We start from the raw sequence: 21,929 nt of genomic DNA, 5'->3' as shown, positions 1-21,929 counted from the left end.
CCTTGTTGTCAGAGCAATTAGACAGCTGCTGTAAATTATTCTGTTCTCCAGCGATCAGAATTAAATCAATGTTCCGAGGTTGTTCGTTTTTAGTAAGGTGAGAATTTCCCATCAGCCAAACAGCTAACAATCTGCCAAAGAATTGCATAAAGCCGACCGCTACCAAAAATAAGAAACAGCCCACCAAAGTCATAATTCAGCTTCCAAAGTCAACGCAACACTGATGGACTGGTTAATATATCAGGTGTGAAGGACAGTATCTCATTTACTCTATTACGTTTGAACAATTTTAACAGTTCCCTTGCATCCTTTCACATTGCATATCCCTTACATATTCACATCCTTAGGTTCAGATAATCATTTCTAGCAGGGACGTGCAGTGACTTTTTGAGGGGCAAGTACTCAAAGGGCACTCGCTACCTTCAAAGCAGAGGCACAAATTCACATTAAATAGTTCAGGCAAAATGAACAGGACCCTGATTTATACCTTCTTCAAAGTGTAGTCATGGTTTAGGGATGCCAAAAGTCTATCATTTTATTTATTTTTGTTTTACTTCTATCGCGTGCAGATTTTTTTGTTATCAATCGAGATGATGGTGGTTTTACATACATTCACAAAGAACTGTACACCAATGGTAATAAAAAATTAAATTAATAGTTTCAGACATCGAATGTGCAAGAGATCTAAAAAGTAGAAGCCCTACTCAGTTCACGAGGGTGGAGCTAAAGTTGAAAAGAATGACTGAGAAACAGCCTGAACGACAAAATCTGTATAATGGAGCCAGAAAATCCTAAATGCCTGAGTTGTGTAAGAAGTGAGGACACACTCCCTGATATTTTAAAGCAAAATATTACGGTTAATCCCATGGGGGGTTCCTGTTCCGACTTCAGAGCATGTCATCCTATACCTGATATGATACATGGAGTGGAAAATATGATCAGAAAGATGGATGGATATCTGAATCTATTTATACATATATGAGAGGTATATTTTATCTTTTATCATACAGACCACTTACACAATAATCAAATCAGAAGTACCGTTATGCTGTATTGTACAGGGGAAAGAGAACAAAATTGTTTTTAATACAGTTTAATTTCTATGGATTCACACACGCACTGCGACAATCTCCTTTTATGGTTTTTACATTGCAAGCCAAGTCCACCTTCTAACACTTATCCAGGACAGGCTGAAGTGCCAACCAGGTAGCACAGGGCACAGGGCACGGGCCCAGCCAGGATGAGATGCCAGTCCTGGGCGTGCATGTACAATCACTCACAAAATCAAACACCAGGGGACATTCAGGCTGGCATGTTAGTCCAGCTGCATGCGTTTGAACTAGGGGCAGAAGCCTCACCTGATATGGAGAAAAAAAATGCAAATTCCACACACTTAGTTTATAAAAATCTGCATGAGCTAAAATACTTAATCTGCTGAAGGATACATTTCAATTCACATTTGTAAAACAAACTTACAATATATAATATTTTAGAATATTTTCAAATCATAGAAAAATGAGTTTAAAATAAGACCTGTATAACTATCGTAAGTAATTTAAATAACAAGAGGTATGTTTGTCTAAAACCTTTCCATGTCAACTTTTCGTCAAGATACAGAAAATCATTATTTTTTTTGCCTAAAACTTACAGTAGAATGACATGTATGTCACTGACTGGGCTGCAGCCCTAATAATCTTCTGCAAAGTATCTCAAAAATCTCAACAGCGCACAGGGCCACCGTGATGATGGTGAAGAGGTACATGGCACTGAGGAAGATGGTCTTCTCCATGTGCTCCGGCACCATGCACTTGATCGCGCCCAGCTTGTTCTCCAAGGTGCTGGCCTCACACCTGAAGAGCGGATGAACCTGGAATCCAAACAGGTGGCTCTGAAGCCAGAAGGCCACAACCTCCAGAAGCATCCTCAGCACAACAGAGATGATGTAAAAAACAGTATAAACAGGTTGTCGGAGGATTTCTTCCTGATCAAAGTTCTTGCAGGCAGCGTACAGGTGGAACGCAGCTCCTGGGAGGAGCACAGACACCATCTGCAATGCCCAGAAGACCTGCAACGATAAACATGTCATGCTTATGTCAACAGAGTGACCACAACATGTAAATATTAATATTCAAGCTCCAGGGCAGTTTGCAGATTTCGCTACTCAGACACACCGACCAAACCTAGTAATTAGCTGATTAAGCTGCAGCTGAACAGGGAAAATTTGCAAACTGCGTTGGATTCTGGTCCTCGAGGCCCGGCATTAGGGATCCCTGCTTAACACTGGAGGATTTAAGTTACACGCAAGTAAACCTGCCACTCATGCTATGCTTCATTATATTACTTTCATTCTTATAAGTCTAAAAAGTCCACAGATTCAGAATTCACCTCTTTTGGGAGCAGGTGATTAAATGTCCGAAATTACCGTGTTAGTAGTAATTGTACTAGTGTTCATACTACCTCTGATTATTTCCGTTATCAGCCACTATTCAGTGGTCTGTCTCAAAGCAGATCCCACCAGGGTTTGAATTACAACGCCTTTCCGTTCGGGGGAAGCCCTGTTTACCCATATGCACCACGACCGCCCAAGCCACATGCACTGCATATAAGCTCAGCGGCGCGGTCAATAACAGGGGAACTAACTGCGAAACACATCCTACTATTCCCACTGCAGGCAGTAATACCATGAGTAACATTTCACAGAGGCACAATAACAACATAAGAATCAAGCAAGAAGTTTAACGGAATGTAATGAGCGAATAAACACGCAGCATGGACATATTTATACTAAAAAGAAAACATTGGGAACTATAACTAATGTACAGAAAATAAAATATAAAATATAACCTATAACACAAAAGTTTTTAGAGTCCCCCCCCCCCCCAAACGTCTCAGGGAGGTTTTCAAGGAGCTCCTGTCGTTTTCAGGGAAGCCGAGATACCCTTAGTTCTCCTGTAATGAACCTTACTAGTTCTCAGCAGACAGGGAGCCAGAGTCAGTACAGTACTGTCTGTAAATGAGGGTTGCTTTGTTGTGTCCATCATCAGTACAAGATGTGCTTTGTGAGACGTGCAGGTTTGAGACACTGTAACTTAGGTCACCTTCTACTGTCTTTCAGTTTGAGATTTAAGGCCTTTAAGCCAAAAATACATAAAACATATTGTGTAAGAAACCCCCGTGGGCATCCCCCGGTCCACTCTACCCACAATCCGTTATGCGCTGTCATTGGAGGACATCTTGGGAAGTGCAGGGCATGCGGAATGCCAGTTCGCAACCTGGCACATGCTCACGCATACCCTATGAGCAATGAGCAGCCACCAAAAATGAGATGCTTCTGGACTGCATGGAAGCAGAGTTTCTCAAAGCAGGTCTCAGGGACCCCCCCAGACAGTCCATGTTTTTTGCCCCCCTCCCAGACAGCCCACATTTTGGCTGCCACATGAGCTTTTAAATGGCACTGGTCATAGTGGAGTAGCTGGGATTAAAGGTCTTCTTCAAAGGCCACAATCTGCTGGACATGGGTTTCAAACCTGCAGCCTTCTGTTCGTAGGATTAGCATCCTAACCTGCAGGGCTACTCACTGGTCCATCTATAAGGACAACACCCAGACTCCACACCCACACAGGTGGGGTGAGATTTGAACTCACATCCTCAGAGGTGTGAGATAACAGTGTCATTTGTTTTCCTTCAAAACGGTTACATTTTTTAATCTTTATTTCTCAGGTTATATACCTTGCTATACGCTGTAGCAGAACCCAGGTATCGAGCCTCCCTGGGTTTGGCAAAATCTTCAGAAGATCTATTCGCAGAGCTACTGGACTGCCCCGGAAATTCACTTCTGGCTATGAGCCTGACCGAGCTCCCTCCTTTTAGGACTGGTACTGTTTGCGCATGCAGACACAGTTACCTGAGGTGTTATTGGCCTGAACTGGTTATAACAGTACAGGTTTAAGTCCCTTCTGTCGGGGTCGCAGCTGAACTGCAGAGCTTCGTTGCCGTAGACAGCAAAACCCAGGACGCCGAGAAAGAACATGCGCACAGAGCCATAGAAAAGCGTGTGGAACTGGCCAATCGCCGTCGGAGGCCTGAGCTGAAGGGCAATGAAAAAAGACCAGAAAAATTAAAACAGAAGAACAGTCCTGGGAAAATAGAACATATTTTAAGCAGCAACCTTCCAATCAGTCACACAGGCTTAGCCCACTGCACCACACACTGCCCCCATACTGTGCCACCATTAAAAATAATTTACTAATATAAACATAGTTCCATTATTATCTGGGTAACAGGCAAATAATCCATACCTGCCACATTTTCTGTGAACTCCGGTAAACCAATTACAAATCAATGATTGATAAATCAAAAAGCAGTCCCTCAGGGCATTAGAAACATTTTGGCAACAAGCTTCCAATTAAACTTTAAATAACTTCTGCATTCATACAAGCAAATATCTAAATGATATTAGTCATAACTCTTAACTGGGCGCCTTGGCGTGTAAGTTAATTTATCAGCATAAATCGTAAAGACTACGTCACTACGCCTCTGACAGGCACTCAAGAGATTTGTTTAGATGTAAATCGCTTACTTACACATCCTTCATAAAAGTTCTTAATGTAGTTCAAAGACATGGCTTGGCTTCTCTCAGCTCAGTTATATTGTACTGTACTCCCATCTGGCACAGCAGAGCTATAATTCTGGAGCTGGTAATGGGCTTTTGCTGTTGAAAGTCAATGTCCGTGCACATTTCCCTTTCATCTGGGGTTCTATCGTCGTTTTAGGACAAAAAACACAACAAAAAAGGAAGACAAAACTTTGCGCACCACGTGGTCTGGCCGTAATCCCCGGTAAACCCCGTCAGCGAAAAAACCACACAATGAAGTAAGAACTCACGCCACAAACTACTATGCAACTGCTCTTAGGAGTAGAGGCTATTAAAAAACTACCTATATCGACAGGAAAAAAAATGCAAAGTAGTAAATGTACATTTAAATGTAACACGATGTGTACAGGACGTGTGTATGTTTGTACAGTACTGTGCAAAAGTCTTAGGCAGTAAAGTTTAAAGCTATTTATCTGGGTCGTATGTGCACTTTTGCTCCGAATAAAAAAAAACACACACACACACAATTTAGCATAAGAATATATGCAAATTAATAATAGCACAATAAAAATTAGTAATATTTTTTCTTGTTCTCCAAAAAGTTACTGGCGTTTAGTTGGATGGCACCGTATCAGTTCTCAAACCTCTCTTCAGGGGGCACCCCAGCCATTCCATGTACGTTTCACCACCAGCTCGCTTAATTAATTCAATTAGTTAAAAAAAAAAGTCAGTCAGATATTGATTAGCTATACGGGATGTGCTAGCGGTCAAGTCAAAAAATACAACGGTGTGTGGATGATTGCTGCAGATACAGTAATGGGATGATTTTAGCAGAGGTTTTGAAATGGATAATCTGACACACTTTGACAAGCGTAATATCATAGTTTTACACCAATCGAAAGATCATTTAAACGTCATTTTCTCTGTCTGCGTACGACTTTTGCACAGCACTGTTTGTATTTACAGCACCCCGAGGTAGTCGCGAAAAGCCTGCTGGTGCCAATTTTATCTATCCGATTACTATTGTTAAGGTTATCTTCTTCTAAAGATACGCCGGAAACCAACCAGTCTCTGAACACAGAACAACACAGACAGCTGTGATGACTTTTTACTTGCTGCAAGGGAAGTCCGGTCCTGACTTCGAGGTGTCAGCCTCTCAGTCGAACTCAGCCAACCTCTAAAGAGGAACTCCCCTCGCAGTATCTTTTATTGAGGTACACAAACAGGATATGCAAATAACATTCAACATTGTTTATCACCATGCATGGGGTGGAGATATTCAAGCGACAGTTCTTAAGAAGGGTTATTGCTAAATTAAGATCAAGCTGCTGCAGGGTATTATTTCTAAGAAATGGCATCTAGCAAAATCACAATAAAAAAGTACATATTTCTCTAACAACAATATCCGATCCCAAACGCCATAAATGGAAATATAAGTCAAATAAAATAAGTTATCTATATGACATAGAAAGAGCATGTAACAGTACATGACTAACATTGATTTAATTGGCCGTGAGGTGACAGCATAGTCAATTCTAGGTTGTCCTTTAACTTTAAACGCACTAATTAAGTTTCATCGTTGAAACAGATCAGTATTTAATGTCCCATGTAGAAAGAATGCCTCAAATTTTCTCTGCTGAAAACCAAATGTATAAAATCGCAGTATGTGCAAAAGCTTTTGACCGCCAGTGTATGTATTCTTCACGCATCCGATCATTGCAATGCCTGCCGACGTATATCGCATTGGTCTCAGGGAGGGAGATGCACATCTCTAACCCATACGCATCATGACAGCTGGTGCCACACGGTGCTGCTTCCCCCTCAGCAAACGCAATACAGAATCACGAAAGAGGCTTCTGTTAAATGCAGAACAGAGGAGAGAAACACTGCATGCAAAAAAAAAAATCTGATCAAACACTTCAGTACCATTTAGAATATAAGCCACCGATTCCAGCTGGAAAGACCAATAGCGGCGACTCAGCAGCCACACAACACGGCCAAACCAAAGAACAGCAAAAATGCACCATAATCAAATAAAGCACAAGAAACAGCGGCTGGCCTGCTTTCTTCAAAAACAGTCAGCACCCATCCATTGCCAGTCCAAAATGATTTAGCTAACATTTAAAAGCAAACAAACACATACAGACACACGCTTCACAGAAGTGCACAATTCCCGAATCACAATGAAAGGGCTCTGATTGGTTTTCAGTGAGTCCATACAGTAACATGGCAGCACATCAACAGTTGCAGCCCACTGACGGCCAATGAGAACCACGAACCAGGTGCCGATATCCTGTCGCTATAAAAACAATCATGCTATTAGCTTACATACCTGTGTAAGCACAGAGTATTTAATGAAGTATCCTTTCCTAGATCCCAGCATTAGCTAACTGCAGGGTGGTCCTGGCATCTTAACAAATAGAATTGACTTGTCGGGCTACTTTAATGTGCATGAGCCACCTTGTACATAAATACTAGTAACCTGATTGCTATTAGTTTAAGTCTTAATGGTACTGCACCCTGAATATTTCAGTAGCAAAATGGAAAGATTAAGATAATATATCATAGAAACGGGGTGCTTTTGGTAGGCTTGAGTCAAAGAGTGCTGAATCTAAATAGGTAGAAATGTCCAAGCTGTCATGACAGAACACTCAGAACTCAGGATGTGATACAAAAGGTTTTATTGGAGGACTCAACAAACGGAAACAGAATCGATGCACAGATATTGTTGTCCAGGGGGCATGAGAAAAGTCCAAATCGGGGGAAGTTAGTCCTCCGATACATGACACAAGAGGATAAATATACTGGGAAATTCAGAGGGCAACTGAGGAGGTGGGAGCAAGGATCAGGGTCAGGATCAGGGTCAGGGTCAGGGTCAGGATCAGGATCAGGATTAGGATCAGGGTCAGGATCAGGATCAGGATCAGGATCAGGATTAGGATTAGGATCAGGATCAGGATCAGGATCAGGGTCAGGATCAGGATCAGGGTCAGGATCAGGGTTAGGGTTAGGGTCAGGATCAGGATTAGGATCAGGGTCAGGATCAGGGTCAGGATTAGGATCAGGGTCAGAATCAGGATCAGGGTCAGGATCAGGGTCAGGATTAGGAGCAGGGTCAGGGTCAGGGTCAGGGTCAGGATCAGGATCAGGATCAGGGTCAGGATCAGGGTCAGAATCAGGATCAGGGTCAGGATCAGGGTCAAGACAGGTAGGCAGGCTGGGCAGCGAGAAAGACAGAAGTGAAATGCTCAGTAAGTTTCATGGAAACAGTACCTCTCACTGAGGATCCGGACAGTTGGGTTCATAAGCCCACGGAAGCAGGTCCAGTGAATTAAGCTGATGGGCAATTAACAAGTCGCCTGTACAGGATTTGGAAAAAAATCCAAACGCTGGCCTTGGTTCATACACACTGTAAAATAATCGTTTTTTTGGTGTCATGCCCCACGTGCAAACGCAGGATCAGTGATCACCCTGAGTGGTTCTCGCTTATTTCTCTAGTGTTACACTGATCTGACCGACCTTTCTCTGATCCAGTCCTGTCAAATCCCCACTACCCACAGACACCCCTGGGCTACATGCCGTTCATGCGTCGTGTCTTTGAAGGACTGATTCCCCCAGCTAACAGCTACTCTGCTCTGTGACCACAGCCACAGTAACTTGTTCGCTGATTCAATGTCTGTCTGCATTGGTTCCTGATAAATCTCCTGTATTCTGCATTTAGGTTCCCGAGTCTCTATTCATGGCAGTTGGGTGCGAACCCTGATGGTCTGAACTTTACTAAGCACTACAGACTTGCTAAGACTTGGTGGACGTCTGTGTCACCTAATGGGTTAACAGGTCTTGTGCTCTGACAAGAATAAGTCAAGCTACCAATTATTCTACGGTTTGTTGTGTATACCAGCAGATGTCACCAAATAATCAGAGAGTAGAATCAGATATTATTATTATAACATTTGTATATGTTTGGTTACATGAAGATCAAAATCTGAGAGAAGGAAATCACAGGAAATCAAATAGCGGTAGCAAAAGCATATAGTTTGCTGCAAATCTTCTGGACCGTCACCTAATCCAGCATTGAATGCAATTCAGAGTTCAGTCCCAGCCGAACCCAATGCAATTCGAGCGGTCGCATCACAGCCCGAAACCATACAGAATTAAATCGTAATAACAGGAGTAACACTAATCGAAGGAAAACTATTTAGACTGCCTTCCTAATGCAATTATCGCTATAGTAACTGTTTTCCTGTCCTTTCCGAAGTAGGACAGTTAAATTTGCAGATGAGGTGTAATGTTTTTACAGTTAAGCTTCAGTTACAGCCCTTTACCAGAAATAAATTACAGGCAACAAGTTGTCTTTAAATATCCAGCTTAATATATCCCGAGGTATTTTAAAGGTGAATTATAACCTAACGCGATGCAATATTTTTTTTACTGAAGTTTTACGTTTTAACAAAGGTGTGATACAACCGTTTTCTCATTCATCCACCACAAGAACAGTTTATAATCATTGTCTTGATTCTCCATACTGTAGCTACTGTGCATAGCTAAACGTACAATCGCTTTAAGTATATTAGAGAAAGAGTAATCGTCATTTAAAAAAAAAAAACGTCCCATTTCACTTCCAGTCTCCCTTATTCCACAGATACTTAATGGATTTCCTTCTATACTCACATTTTACGCTCCAGGAAATTCTTCTCGTAATCGGGATTTAAAGTGACGAGAAACAGGTGGAAGGCAAAGTAAATTTGCAGAAGAGCGCACAGGGATCGCATGTGACGATCTAGAAACACCAGTTAAAATACGCAGATGAGTTAAAATAAAGTAATTTTATATAATATAGTTAGCCATCATTTTATGGCTTTTTTGTCATTGGCGGGTTTTTTTTTTGCACTAAAGATTGCACTTGCAGTCCTACTGCCGCCCAGTAAGATCCAGAATAGAGGCAGCTAAGGCAATTTAACGAAAAACACGTGTGGCTCCCTTGCTCTTTCTTCACGGTGTCCCTGCTGAAGAGACGGGGGTTGGTCTTGCATTTCAGCACTTTTGCAAAGGACAGCTCCAGTTCCGTCAAACCGATGCAGATGCAGGAGAGAGTGCCACTGCGTGTACATACCTCAAAACGACATCCACGTGATTCAAGATTATTACTCTAAAATTGCCTTTCCAACATATTCTTTTAACAAAAAAGAAGAGAAAATAATAAACATTTGCATAGCCATGGAGGAGCTTCTTAATAGCTTATCATCTGTGTCATTAAATTCGTCTGTTTTTCCAAACTTCACCGAGGACACTGCCCCCGAAGAGAGAGAAACTATTGAATTTGTCATTCGATGCGTAATACCGTCTATGTACATTATCATCATTTCGGTGGGATTACTGGGAAACATCACGCTGGTGAAGATATTCATCACGAATAGTGCCATGAGGAGTGTGCCCAATATTTTCATCTCAAGCCTGGCAGCCGGAGACCTTTTGCTCCTGGTTACTTGCGTGCCCGTGGACGCCTTTAGGTACTTCGTGGAGGAGTGGATCTTCGGGACGGTGGCATGTAAGCTGATCCCCGTCATCCAGTTAACTTCAGTCGGAGTCTCCGTATTCACTCTAACCGCGCTCAGTGCCGACAGGTAAGATACATATATGGAAAGCACTGTTTTCCCTAACTACCGTAATAAAATTAACGGACGTTGTTTCTTCTGTGTATGTATAAAACTAGGTGCATTTAAAGCAGAAGTAGTCTAAGTAACAAAAAATAAAACACATTTTTTTCACCTCTCCATCAGTCTCATCATTTTCAACACCAGACAAAATTACAAATAGGCCTAATACAGATAGCTAAATGTCATTGTTCTGTTGCCATTTTTGGAGAAAAAAAATAGTTTTTGACAAAGAATGTTCCTTGGCGTCTTTCAGCTATATAGATATGACACTGTATATTTGCACCTTTAATTCATTGCCCTTTGTTACTCGCAACTTGTAATTTTGCATATTCTGATTTTATGGTATTCATGCAATTAAGTTCCAAGGGCTTTAAACTCCATTTCTACGTCAGTACAGACTTCTGTCATGTACTGCAACCGGCATGACATGAAGAGATTTTGAATGACGTCACATTAAAATCGGTCCCTGACAACGATAGTAATTAATTACTTAAACACGTAACAATGTACTATTTTCTATCGACACCTGTTGGTTATCTCAAACTGTAAGACAGACCTACCCTATTAGAGAAAGTAACCATATCTCTGTTTAGTGGCCAAAAGTGGATTTTTTCTGCGCGCGCGTGGCGCGGTTTTTCCATTTAGAATCAAAAATCAAAGAAGCGAAATATACTAAGTTAGACGTCAATGTATGTCAAATATATACAATAAAATGAAAAAATCACATAACACGACCGATTTTATAAATATAGATTTTTTTTAGTTCAGTTTGTATTAATTCCAAAGTTCAGCTCAGATTGATTTTAAGTTTAATTATATCGGGTATAGCGTGTGAGGTGCCGGGATCCAGACTGCTCAGCCACAGGTCCCGAGCCGAGCTCCGTCGCAAATTAAGCTCCGTGTATAACATGCCAAACAGATACTGTAATACATTTTAATGCACTATAACTATGACAAATTGTATGTTTGTCTTGGGAAAAGTACATATTTTATTCATGAAAATGATTACCAAACTGTTTAGAATGTTTAAAAATATTGGGTATTTGGTAGTGCAAACCAAACACAGAAATAAACAAAGAAAAGGGTAGATTACTCAGTGTCTCAGGTGAGCATGTTAGTGACAGCCCTGTAAGGAGAGAGAGCTTATGAAGTAGATTGTGTTGAGATTGCCTTGCCACTCCTAGGCTTGTCCCGCTCCTCACAATATCGATCATAGCAGCTGCAATCGTGACATGAAAACGATTTAGTCGGATCTTAGACGACTAGCGCAAATGCGCACTCAGTAGCAGGAAAGTCGCACATCGCAGATCGACTGCGCTGCTTTTCCCAGACTCTCACTCTCGTTTCACGCCTGAAAAACGGCACTTGCGGCGGCCAGTGTGACACATCGCTGTTCCCTTCTTACAAAGGGTAATTGGAGGTTAATGAAGTTTTTCCACATTCGTTTTCCCTGCAAATTAATTTATCAACAGTAAGAAAAATGACAGGGAATTACAGATAAAATACTGCATACTTTACTAATCCCACGTGGAAAATTTTCAGTCTTTAGTCTTTTATGGACGATAAATCTTTTAAAGTCATGCTTGCGTTGGATTGAAAGGCGAGTGCTCAGTATCTTTCTGGCATAGCAGATATCATGTGTGAGAAACTAAAGCTTCGATCCATGACCCAAAATGGTGTGAAACGAGCCTCATACAAGGACTCAGACAGAAATATCTCCAGGAGATCCTCCATCCTTCTCCCACTTCCCTAACTCGAAATTTAATGTGTATTTGATTGCCTTTACCTGATAGTGGGACGAATAATGAACCCGGCTTCGCATGGAGCCTGATGTCAGCCATCCGCACTTCTGCCATTTTCAATCCTATTACTACGAAGCTGATTGGGCAAGATTCACTACAAGGGCGAATTGCGTGGCCACAGTCTAATTTTCCCTCCGCTGGCTTGTCGGAGCACGTAATTGTGCGCCGAGAGAGCTTGAAAATAGAAAATTTGTATTCTGACCCTTGCGACTGTCCTAAGCATTTAATCTGATTAGCACTCACTTGGTCACTCCCCGTCGCCATAAAACACAATCAAGTGAATGGATGCAGGATGATTCATTCATTTGGAAAGTTGCATCTTGTTTAGCGAATTGTGGTTTCCTGCTATGCTTGTATCCTAAGCTTGGCAGTCGATGGCTCTCACCACAATGACGCAGCGGAAAGAGAAGCAGCAGGTGGCAGAAACCTGATGATAAATGTCAACACAGCCCTCCAACCGAAATACAAGTAGGACTGAAAAGGATCTAGCCTAACATCGGGTGGTGTTTGGGTCTGTGGGATAGGACTCTGTACCTGTGGTCAGAAGGTCGCTGGTTTAAATCTCACGGTTGACAGAGTGATTTCATCATTGGGGGCTTGAACAAGGCCCTTCACCTCAATCAGTCCAGGGGGCGCCTGCCCTTACTTTCTTAATCGTATGTTGCTTTCGATGAATAAATACCTGAAAAGATACGAGATCTCTTAGAGAATTTTTATCCTTGACAAAAATCCACACTGGCAGTCGAAAGGCTTTGCACACCACATGTTCTTACCACTTTTCCATTCATTTCATAAACTGCAGATATTTTATTCTTTTTAAGCATTTGAAAATTGAATGAACAACTGAATTATGGTTCATACCTGTATGTCAAGTAAAACAAGTTTCTTTATAACATGGAAAGAGTATGTAACAGTGCACGTCTGATATCCTATTAACTGGTTGTGTGATGATAGTAGAGTCAAATATGGCTGTCCTATAACTTTAAATGCACTAATTAACTGTTTCATCCAATGAAACAGAGCAGTATTTAATGTCCCTTGTAGAAAAAAATGCCTCAAAATTTCTCTACTGTTATAACTGCTAGAGAAGGTCGATGAATCAAAGATATTTCATTGTCTTGCTAATAAAGGTACTCAAATGGTGAACATACTGTAAATGTATTAGTTAGAAAAGAATATCTAGTGTATTTTTAGTAAAGGTTAAGTGAGTAACATGCAAATGTACAAAATTTCAGTGTGCAAAGAACGTTTGACTGCTAGTGCATATCCAGGCAGGGATGTTAGCGCTACATGTTTCGTACTCAGTGACTTAAACGTGGGGTTGGGGGGGGACTGGAATTACTCTTCTGAACGAAAGCACAGCCCCAATGCAACAAGTGGAACAGATTGTAGATCCTTGTCTGCCAAACTAGATGTTAAGCTGAGGTCCGAATTGTTTGCCATCATTAAAGATGTTAAGGCACTTAGCAGAAGATTAGAAGCGTTAACCTCGATGTCCTGACTACACACCCACTCAGATAACAAAGCTGTCCTTTCTCCTCCCAGTAAAGTAATTATCACCTAAAGAGCTGATATGTGCTGAGCTTCTCTGGCATGAAATGGCTGTTTCACATCACCCAACTACTGACTACTTATATAAATTCCATTCTCTGGCAAATATATGCAATACAGTGTATTTACAGTTCTCATAATATTATCTGAGCATGCATTACCTTACGCTATTGGTCACTAGGTATTTTTATATAAACTTCCACTTCAAACATTTGCATTGGCTTCTCCATGCTTTCTTTAAAATGTTTTTTCAGTGTTTTCATTCTCCTTGGATCTTTTTTTTTTTTTCAGATAGGTCTGCGTTCCTGTAATAAAACGCAGGTTATTGCATGGAAAATGGTTTCAGGTGACATATGAGGGACTGATTACGGCGTTGCAGGTGACAGAAGGGACTGTAGCATGTGCTCAAGTGTGTATTCTGCTCTCTTCCGCTGTTTGCCCCAGGATGTCACTCCTGCCCACTATGAGCTGAGTGCCTTTCATATGATTGCAAATCTGCTTTACCTGCTGCAAAGCACATTCCAGTCTCTTTGCATGTTAATGGATGAGGTTGCGTGCGCAACACCATTACTGTCCAGGGAGGCATCCCTCTCGTGTTACGCTGACCTCATGATATCCCAGAATCCTTCATTACAGCCTTTCTCTTTCCAGTGCTACTACATCCTAGGGCTAAAAAGACATTATTATTGAAAAAAGAGCATCTGTTAGATTTCCATAATAGTACAGGGTCACACTGAGTCATAAGGAAAACACCTAGACGGGATGCCAATCCATCACAGGATGCAGACAAACATCATATTAGCTCTTTAGAGACACCGGTCCACCTGTTTACATGTTTTTTGGACTGTGGGTGGACAGCAACATGGGGAGAACAGGAGAACTCAGCACACAAGAAAGAACCTGAAATGGGAATCAAACAACTTTGGAGTAACATGAGTGCCTGAAAAGAGTTAGACACGAAAAATTGACTTCATTAATAAATAATGGAATAATCAGTGCTTTATTGATTAGAAAAAATATATTATTTTGTGATTTACATGATATATTGTGGCAGTTTGAGACTCGAGGACTCAAGGACAGGCGTTAGGAGAATGAAATGGGCTTAATTAAAGCCAAATTAAACAGGCACTGGGAAACATGACTGTGAGGAATCAAAAACAGTGAGACTGGTACTGGGAAGGGCACAGGGAACTGGAAGGTAGACAGGGCATGAGGAGACAAACAGGTACTTAAATACCGAGATTAACGAGGCGTGGCTTATCAGGGTTGCGCTAGGGAGGAGAGAGAAGGGTCAGGCGGATGTGGTGGGCAGGACGCAACATGTATCTTCCAAAGAGGTGGAAAATCCTTCTCTTTTCGATTTCAAATTCTTTCTGAAACTCACACTCCACTACAAAGATAGCCAAAATGTTTGTTTGTTGACTAGCATATTGGTTCATTTCCTGCTTTTAGCAGTTAGTAAGACATAACAAGGTAACGAAGGCCAATTAAGCATCTGGTCTCTTGTTGTCTGATAGGTACAAAGCCATAGTGAACCCCATGGATATCCAGAGCTCCAGTGCTGTCTTCTGGACCTGTTTGAAAGCCGTGTCCATATGGTTTGTCTCTGTGCTGCTGGCTGTCCCTGAAGCCATCTTCTCGCAAGTCGTCCATATCCAGGACAAGAACATCACCTTCACGGCCTGTGTGCCCTATCCTCTGTCCAACGAGATGCACCCCAAGATCCATTCTGTCATGATATTCCTGGTCTATTTCCTCATCCCCCTGGGCATCATATCCATCTACTACTACCACATTGCTAAGACGCTAATCCAAAGTGCTCACGACATGCCGGGAGAACTCAGCGAACACACCAAAAAGCAGGTGCGTTCACTTTCTGTCTTCCTCGTCCAATGCATTGGCACCTTCTGACATGCACTTCATGATGAACCCATCTGTAGCTGAAAGATGTTGGCATTTTCCCAGGGACGGCCAAGGGGGGGGGGGTAGGTGCAGCACTGCTTCCTTATGAATGCTTTGTCATGGTGAATCTGAGAGAGACAACGGTATCTATAATTTGAGTGTGTGTACGTATAATTACACTTCCTAAAATACATCTACTTATGTTTGCCTTGCACCATTTTTTCCACCCGATATTTCATTTCAGTCGGGAAATGTGTGAACGGTAGATTTGGGGTATGGGCTGGTTTTCATGAAGCAGGGAGGGGTTTGGATATCTGAAGGATAACCATTAGATAAGTAAACTTCCCTGATTTCCACATTCTGCTGTTTATCTGCAGCCAAACACAGTTTCAATATAGGAAGTTTATCAGTCTTTAATCACCATGAGATATGTTACTTGGTCAGAGCAGAGGACTGCTACTCTGAGCATTGTTATATAATTTCCTGTAAGATTGTCACATAATTTGTACATGTCAAACATGCTAATTACTGAACTGAACTTTCTTCGCAAGCTTTAAGGAAGATGAGAACCGGTGCTGTGAGGGAAGTATCTTTCTTTTCCTTTTAAGATGGAGACCAGGAAGCGGCTGGCCAAAATCGTGCTGGTTTTTGTGGGTCTCTTTGCCCTCTGCTGGTTCCCCAACCATGTGCTATACCTCTACCGCTCCTTCAACTACAACCGGATCGACTCATCACTGCCCCATCTGATCATCACCCTGCTGGCCCGCGTGCTCAGCTTCTCGGGCTCCTGCGTCAACCCGTTCGCCCTCTACCTGCTGAGCGAGAGCTTCCGCAGGCACTTCAACAGCCACCTATGCTGCCGGGGAAGGCCCCGGCGCGAGCGCAGCGCCAGTTACCTGCAGAGCACCTCGGCCATACGGATGACCTCCATCAAGAAAAACGCCACATCCACCCTCAACGGACCAGGAGTCAAACAAGAAGTCTCCCTGTAAAGCTACAAGCCAGTGAGGCTGCTGAAAGTAAAGGCATCTGGATTGTATAATATGTTTCGCTTCATGGTTGATCATGCTCTATACTGAAGCAGTAAGTTCAGGACGGTGAATCTTACCATATATACTGTACACCCAGTCCAAAAAGTCAAAAGTGGATATGATGATGAAATCACAGAAACACAATGCATTCTCCAGTGCTCCATGTTAGTATATGTTCATGCGCTTTGAATTTACGTCATATTAGTGTAATAAAGAAGCCTACTCACATTTTCTCCTTCTTTCTGCCCCCGTTAGGGGTCGCCACTGTGGGTCTTCTATTTCTTCCTGTCCTCTGCATCCTCCTCTTTCACACTAACTACTTACATGTCCTCTCTCACCACATCCCTTAACCTCCTCTTTGGCCTGCTCTCACATATGTAATTATATGCAGGGATTGACATATGAGTAACTGGTATGCAAGTATGCGTTCACCTTTAAAAGCGATATGTTCGGCAATTAATTGTTGTAACAGCGTGAATGCGTACGTATTTTATCTGCATCTGCGCCGATATGACAAGAAATCACCGTGCATTTTAACCTCTATACTGCAAATGAAGTACGAATTAGCATATAAATGTTACAATGCAACTCCGGCTTCCCTCCACAGTCCAAAGACATGCTGAGGCTAATTGGAGTTACTAAATTGCCCGTAGGAGTGTATGTTTGCATGACTGGTATGTGAGTGTGCCCTGCGATGGGCTGGCCCCCCATCCTGGGTTGTTCTCTGCCTCGTGCCCATAGGCTCCGGACCCCCCCTGACCCAGTAGGTTAAGCGGTTTGGGAAATGGATCGATGGATGTTACAATGCACTAGAATTTCTAAGTTTAACATTTTAGTAATATAATGAAAGTAAACAGCTAATTGTTAGACTGATGATTCATACTGCTATAATCTCAACATAATGAAAGACAATCAGTGTGTTAAATTGTGCTACTCAAGGTTTGCTGCTACACAAATAAACACATACATTCATTTCAAGATTAGAATCCTATTTAATCAGAAATGAAAACAGGAAAATTAGGCAAATAACAACGTGAAACACTCTGCACATTGAATCTCAGATGCGCAAATCAGTGCTCAATGCTGACCTCTATAACAGCAAGTAGCAGACATCTGGATGGGGGTATTCACATGGTGGACAGAATGAAATCGAGGGCAAGCGACCATCAGCAAGATCTACTGAGTCTGCCCCCACCCCCCACCTGTGAAATATACCAAGGCCCCCCAGGTGCCTGCAGAAATTATCCTCGAACAGACCAGAAGTTTAGTCTGAGCTAGACATGATGCGTGCACCATCTTACATGTGCATCAAAGCTCATTTCTCTTACTCAGATAGCTTAGGGAACATTTTTGAAAAGGGATGATTCACATTTTCTGCGGGGTACATTCATATGCCAGGTTAAAATAGTACGGTAAAGGATGTAGGTGCAGCGTATGCAAAATCGCCATATACAATTGAATGACGCAATCATTACTTTTATTGTATGTAGGATATATAATAATTTGGTTTTTATTGTTATCGTTTCTTTCTTTATATATATATATATATATATATATATATATATATATATATAAAATAATTTTCACCTTTGACAGGCCAGAAAACATTGATATTGATTGTGAAATTGCAAACTTAGATGTATAATTTATCAATCCGTTGGCTATGCATGCAAAGATAAGGACGTGCAATATCCAATTCACTCTATATAATTATAACGCATAGTTATACCAGAAGCCCTAATAAATGGGTCACCACTTGAAAATGAAAAATAAAGGCTTTGTAGAATGTTGCAGAACATTGGCTGTAATCAAGGGCAATTCAAAGCCACAGCTCAATAATAAAAAACGACATTTGTTTTGTTACTAAATAAGATCATACTATGGGAATAGAAATTATACATCTGATTTTAGAGCAGCGATGACCTAGTGTCACGATCCGTCGCGGGGAGAGCGGTGATCGTGCGGGTAGGCGGGTATGAAGCAGGCAGGCAAGCCAAAATCGGGGCAAAACGTGGGGTTTATTACGGAACAAGGGCTAGAAACAGGACACGTCCGACACACCATCACCAAACCACAATGACGGACAAGGGAAACAGGTAAGACCAGGACTTAAATAAGACAGGACCAATCAAAGTAAATGGACAAAGCTGGAGACGATCAGGGAAGCACACGTGGGTAATCAGGGGGCGTGGCACACACGGGGAGCCGACGAGCCGGGGCATGACACCTAGGACTGTTTAATTTTTTTTTTTTCACGACCACAGCCAATCAAACGTGGAATTAAATGTGTCAACATAATCGCTGAAGAGCAGCAGCTTCGCTTACAGTATGTTTCAATGTAGAAAAGCACATATTAATGACAACTTTGCCCGGCACACAGAGATTCACTGTCAGCAGCAGAAAATCTATGTTTACATACTGGAGTCAATAACATTTCATGAATCAGTTTCAGGGAAGTTTCATGTTTTAATGGAGAAATGGTAAAAGACCAAAATATTGTATTGCATGTTTTGAAATATTTTTCTAGAATGTTTATTTTACATCTGTCTCATATACTGTATTTATCTAAAGTGCTGGGTGTGTATGTACAACAAATAAAATCTAACTAAAATATGTTTTGTTTATCTAAAAAAGATTAATAGAAATATAGATTTTGGGTTTTAGGATAAAAGCATACAAATGAATGTAAATGTTTTCAAATGTATTTTTATGTTTATAGTGAGATACTGTATTTACGTTGCATTCTATGTGCTTTGATTTAATAGTGAATTTACTAAAAAGGGAAAAAAAATCTAAATATTTTAGCAGCTAAATTAGAAAAACAAATTTTGAGTTGCAGCATTTGCTGCAGCAAACATCTCGGCAAGTATTGCGTCTTTTGTTAACCACTGCTTACACAGACCTGTCCAATCATTCATTGCAGGCCAAATAACTGCATGCATTTCTCTGTAAAAAGTTCTTTGTTGTATATTATTGAATTTTTATATTAAAGAGTATCTTCAGCATCAACATGACATACTGTATATATATATATAAAATCTCACCCAAGGCGTAGAAAGCTGATATGTTTTACATTATGTCTGCATTTATCGAGCGTTTTCAGTAACAGCTTAACCATGTGCTGAGGTGTGGTTATGTATTAGAACGCTCCATTTAAACCGTGGATGAGATATTTTTACCGTGCTGGGGAAACATAGCAGTTTAAAATGTTTAAAGAGTAACTCACTTCCAACGTCCCACTTACAGTATGCTGAGCAAGACCAGAGCCCAGCCTAGAAATCGCAGTGTGGAATGCGGAGACCTCTGTGGACGGCATGCCAGACCATCGGCCGGCACAGACACTATAAAGGGAGTCCTCTTAAGTCGGGACCCGGTGGCACCTCTATCAATGGTGAGGACATGCAGTCAAGATCAGTCTCTGGCATTCAGCCAACTCAGTGAGGGCTGTCTGACATGAACAGAGAAACTTCACATCCAGCCAGACCATCTCCACTAGATCTACTGCAAGTCAGGGCCTTGTCTTCTGATAGGACAAAATGTAAAACTTCTTCATTAGGATGCTGGCCAAAGCCTTTCTGAAAAAAAAAAACTGGCCTTTGATTGCTTATCTTGATATTCAATGTCAACATCACTGGGCCTACCTCATTCTGTGACATTCTACGATTTACGGACTCTGCTAACATCAAAACCGGAAAATACAAACAATTCAGTTCAGTTCAGGATAAACTAGTTCTGATTAAATCTGGATTTCAAAGTAAAAACTTTGTCTAAGATATTTTTTATAATTTCATGATGGGGTCATTCAGTTCATTTACCAAAATCAATTGAATTGAATTGAACTGAATTCAACTGAGTTCAATTCAATTCAATTCATTTTTAATTGTTAATAACACAATGTGCAAACACGCGAGACATGGGGGACAGGGGCTGTGGAGGGGAGGGGAATATACATAAAATAGACATACATTACATACATCAGACATACATACTAAAATTACACATACATTACCAACATTATACATATATTATCAGGATGTACATAAATAAAACATACAAGCTAGATACAGATATGCATATTAACATATACATACAGGTTTACATGTCAGCATGTGTCCATAGATGAGGTAGCATCAACCTAGGTACTGAAATGGAGCTAAGCAGTGCATGGTAAATATAGTAGACATAAGGTTAATATAATGGCATGTTTGGGGTGGGGTGTGGTTGTATAAGTGTGGTGAATGAGAAAAATTAGAAGGGTAGATGATTCAGGAGGTTAACAGCTTGAGGGAAGAACCTACTGTTGAGCCTGGAAGTACAGGCACAGAGACTCTGTAGCGCCTCCCAGAGGGCAGGTTGGAGAACAGACCATGGTTGGGGGTCTCTGCTGATGCTGAGGCCTCTATGAAGACCCTGTTTGTGATAGATGTCTTTTGTTGCAGAGGGACCTGGCGACCCGCTGCAGGGCCTTCTGGTCAGTAGAGGAGCAGGCCCCACACCACACTGAGATGCAGCTTTCAATAGTGCAGCGATAGTAGCAGAAGATTTCGGGAGAGCATTTCGGGGTGTATTCCTCGCCTCCTCGGGAAATGCAGGCGTCGTTCTGCTGTTTTCATGAGGAAGTGTGTGTTATTCATCCAGGAGAGGTCCTCACTGATATGTACGCCAAGAAACTTAAAGCTGGAAATACGCTCGACCCTGTAGATATATATGATATCATGTATCTTTTCAACGTTTTCATCAGGCTGTTTACTTGCTTTTACCCACAAGCCACAACACAAACATGCCAGAGAAACGAATTTGCTCAAATTAAAACTCCCCTAATCACTTTACACAAAGCCTCTTAACACAAAGCCAGCTGATATCAGTTCAGTGTCACACAGAGTGAAACAGAGCTTATATCCCAGAAGGCACTGGGATCAAGGTGGGACAGGCCTCCGGCACGTCTCAGGACACACACAATTAAGCACCGCAAGACATTTCATGAGCTTCACAAACTGTCACGGCTGTGAAACGACTGTTTCGCCTGTTAGCGTTTTATTTCAACACCACAGCGAAAAGTAGAGTTCTCTCGCAGTTTAAATACGGTTAGAAAGAGGACTGAAACTCTTCATTTGATTAATTCTAATTTACCTTGTAATAGCCTGCTCATTTACTTTAATTTTCTTGCAAACAGAACCACTATTTGCTGTAGTCTCCTGGGCACTCTTTGAATACAGATTGGAATTAATTCGGTCTTCCCCGTGTTCTGGTAAAAGGACTTGCACTAAGACATTCTCTCCATTCAGTATCCCGCCGTTCCTTACCGTTATGAGCCCAAATGCAGTGTTAGTTATTTTTTATGACACAATTGCATTTTATGAGTTCTAGAAAAAAAAATAAAACTGTCAATCTA

The 21,929-nt window shown here is 41.5% G+C and overlaps 2 protein-coding genes across 2 annotated transcripts; one reads left to right on the top strand and one right to left on the bottom strand.

Annotated features, from left to right (window-relative positions):
- Positions 1-1,666: 1,666 nt before the first annotated feature.
- gje1a (gap junction protein epsilon 1a) lies at positions 1,667-4,667 on the bottom strand. Its single transcript, XM_048986210.1, has 3 exons — positions 4,584-4,667; positions 3,905-4,087; positions 1,667-2,065 (listed from the first exon to the last, which is right to left on the bottom strand). The coding sequence occupies exons 1-3, from the start codon at positions 4,620-4,622 to the stop codon at positions 1,667-1,669; spliced, it is 621 nt and encodes a 206-aa protein (XP_048842167.1). The 5' UTR covers positions 4,623-4,667.
- A 5,089-nt stretch (positions 4,668-9,756) lies between these two features.
- On the top strand, positions 9,757-16,498 carry nmbr (neuromedin B receptor). Its single transcript, XM_048986327.1, has 3 exons — positions 9,757-10,218; positions 15,122-15,467; positions 16,115-16,498. Exons 1-3 carry the CDS (start codon positions 9,812-9,814, stop codon positions 16,496-16,498), a joined length of 1,137 nt encoding a protein of 378 aa, XP_048842284.1. The 5' UTR covers positions 9,757-9,811.
- The last annotated feature ends 5,431 nt before the right edge of the window (positions 16,499-21,929 follow it).

The sequence above is a fragment of the Brienomyrus brachyistius genome, chromosome 19 (genome assembly GCF_023856365.1).
Source record: "Brienomyrus brachyistius isolate T26 chromosome 19, BBRACH_0.4, whole genome shotgun sequence".
In the NCBI taxonomy this organism is placed as follows: domain Eukaryota; kingdom Metazoa; phylum Chordata; class Actinopteri; order Osteoglossiformes; family Mormyridae; genus Brienomyrus; species Brienomyrus brachyistius.
Note: the sequence above shows the minus strand (reverse complement) of the source record. Positions and strands in the feature narration are given on the sequence as shown.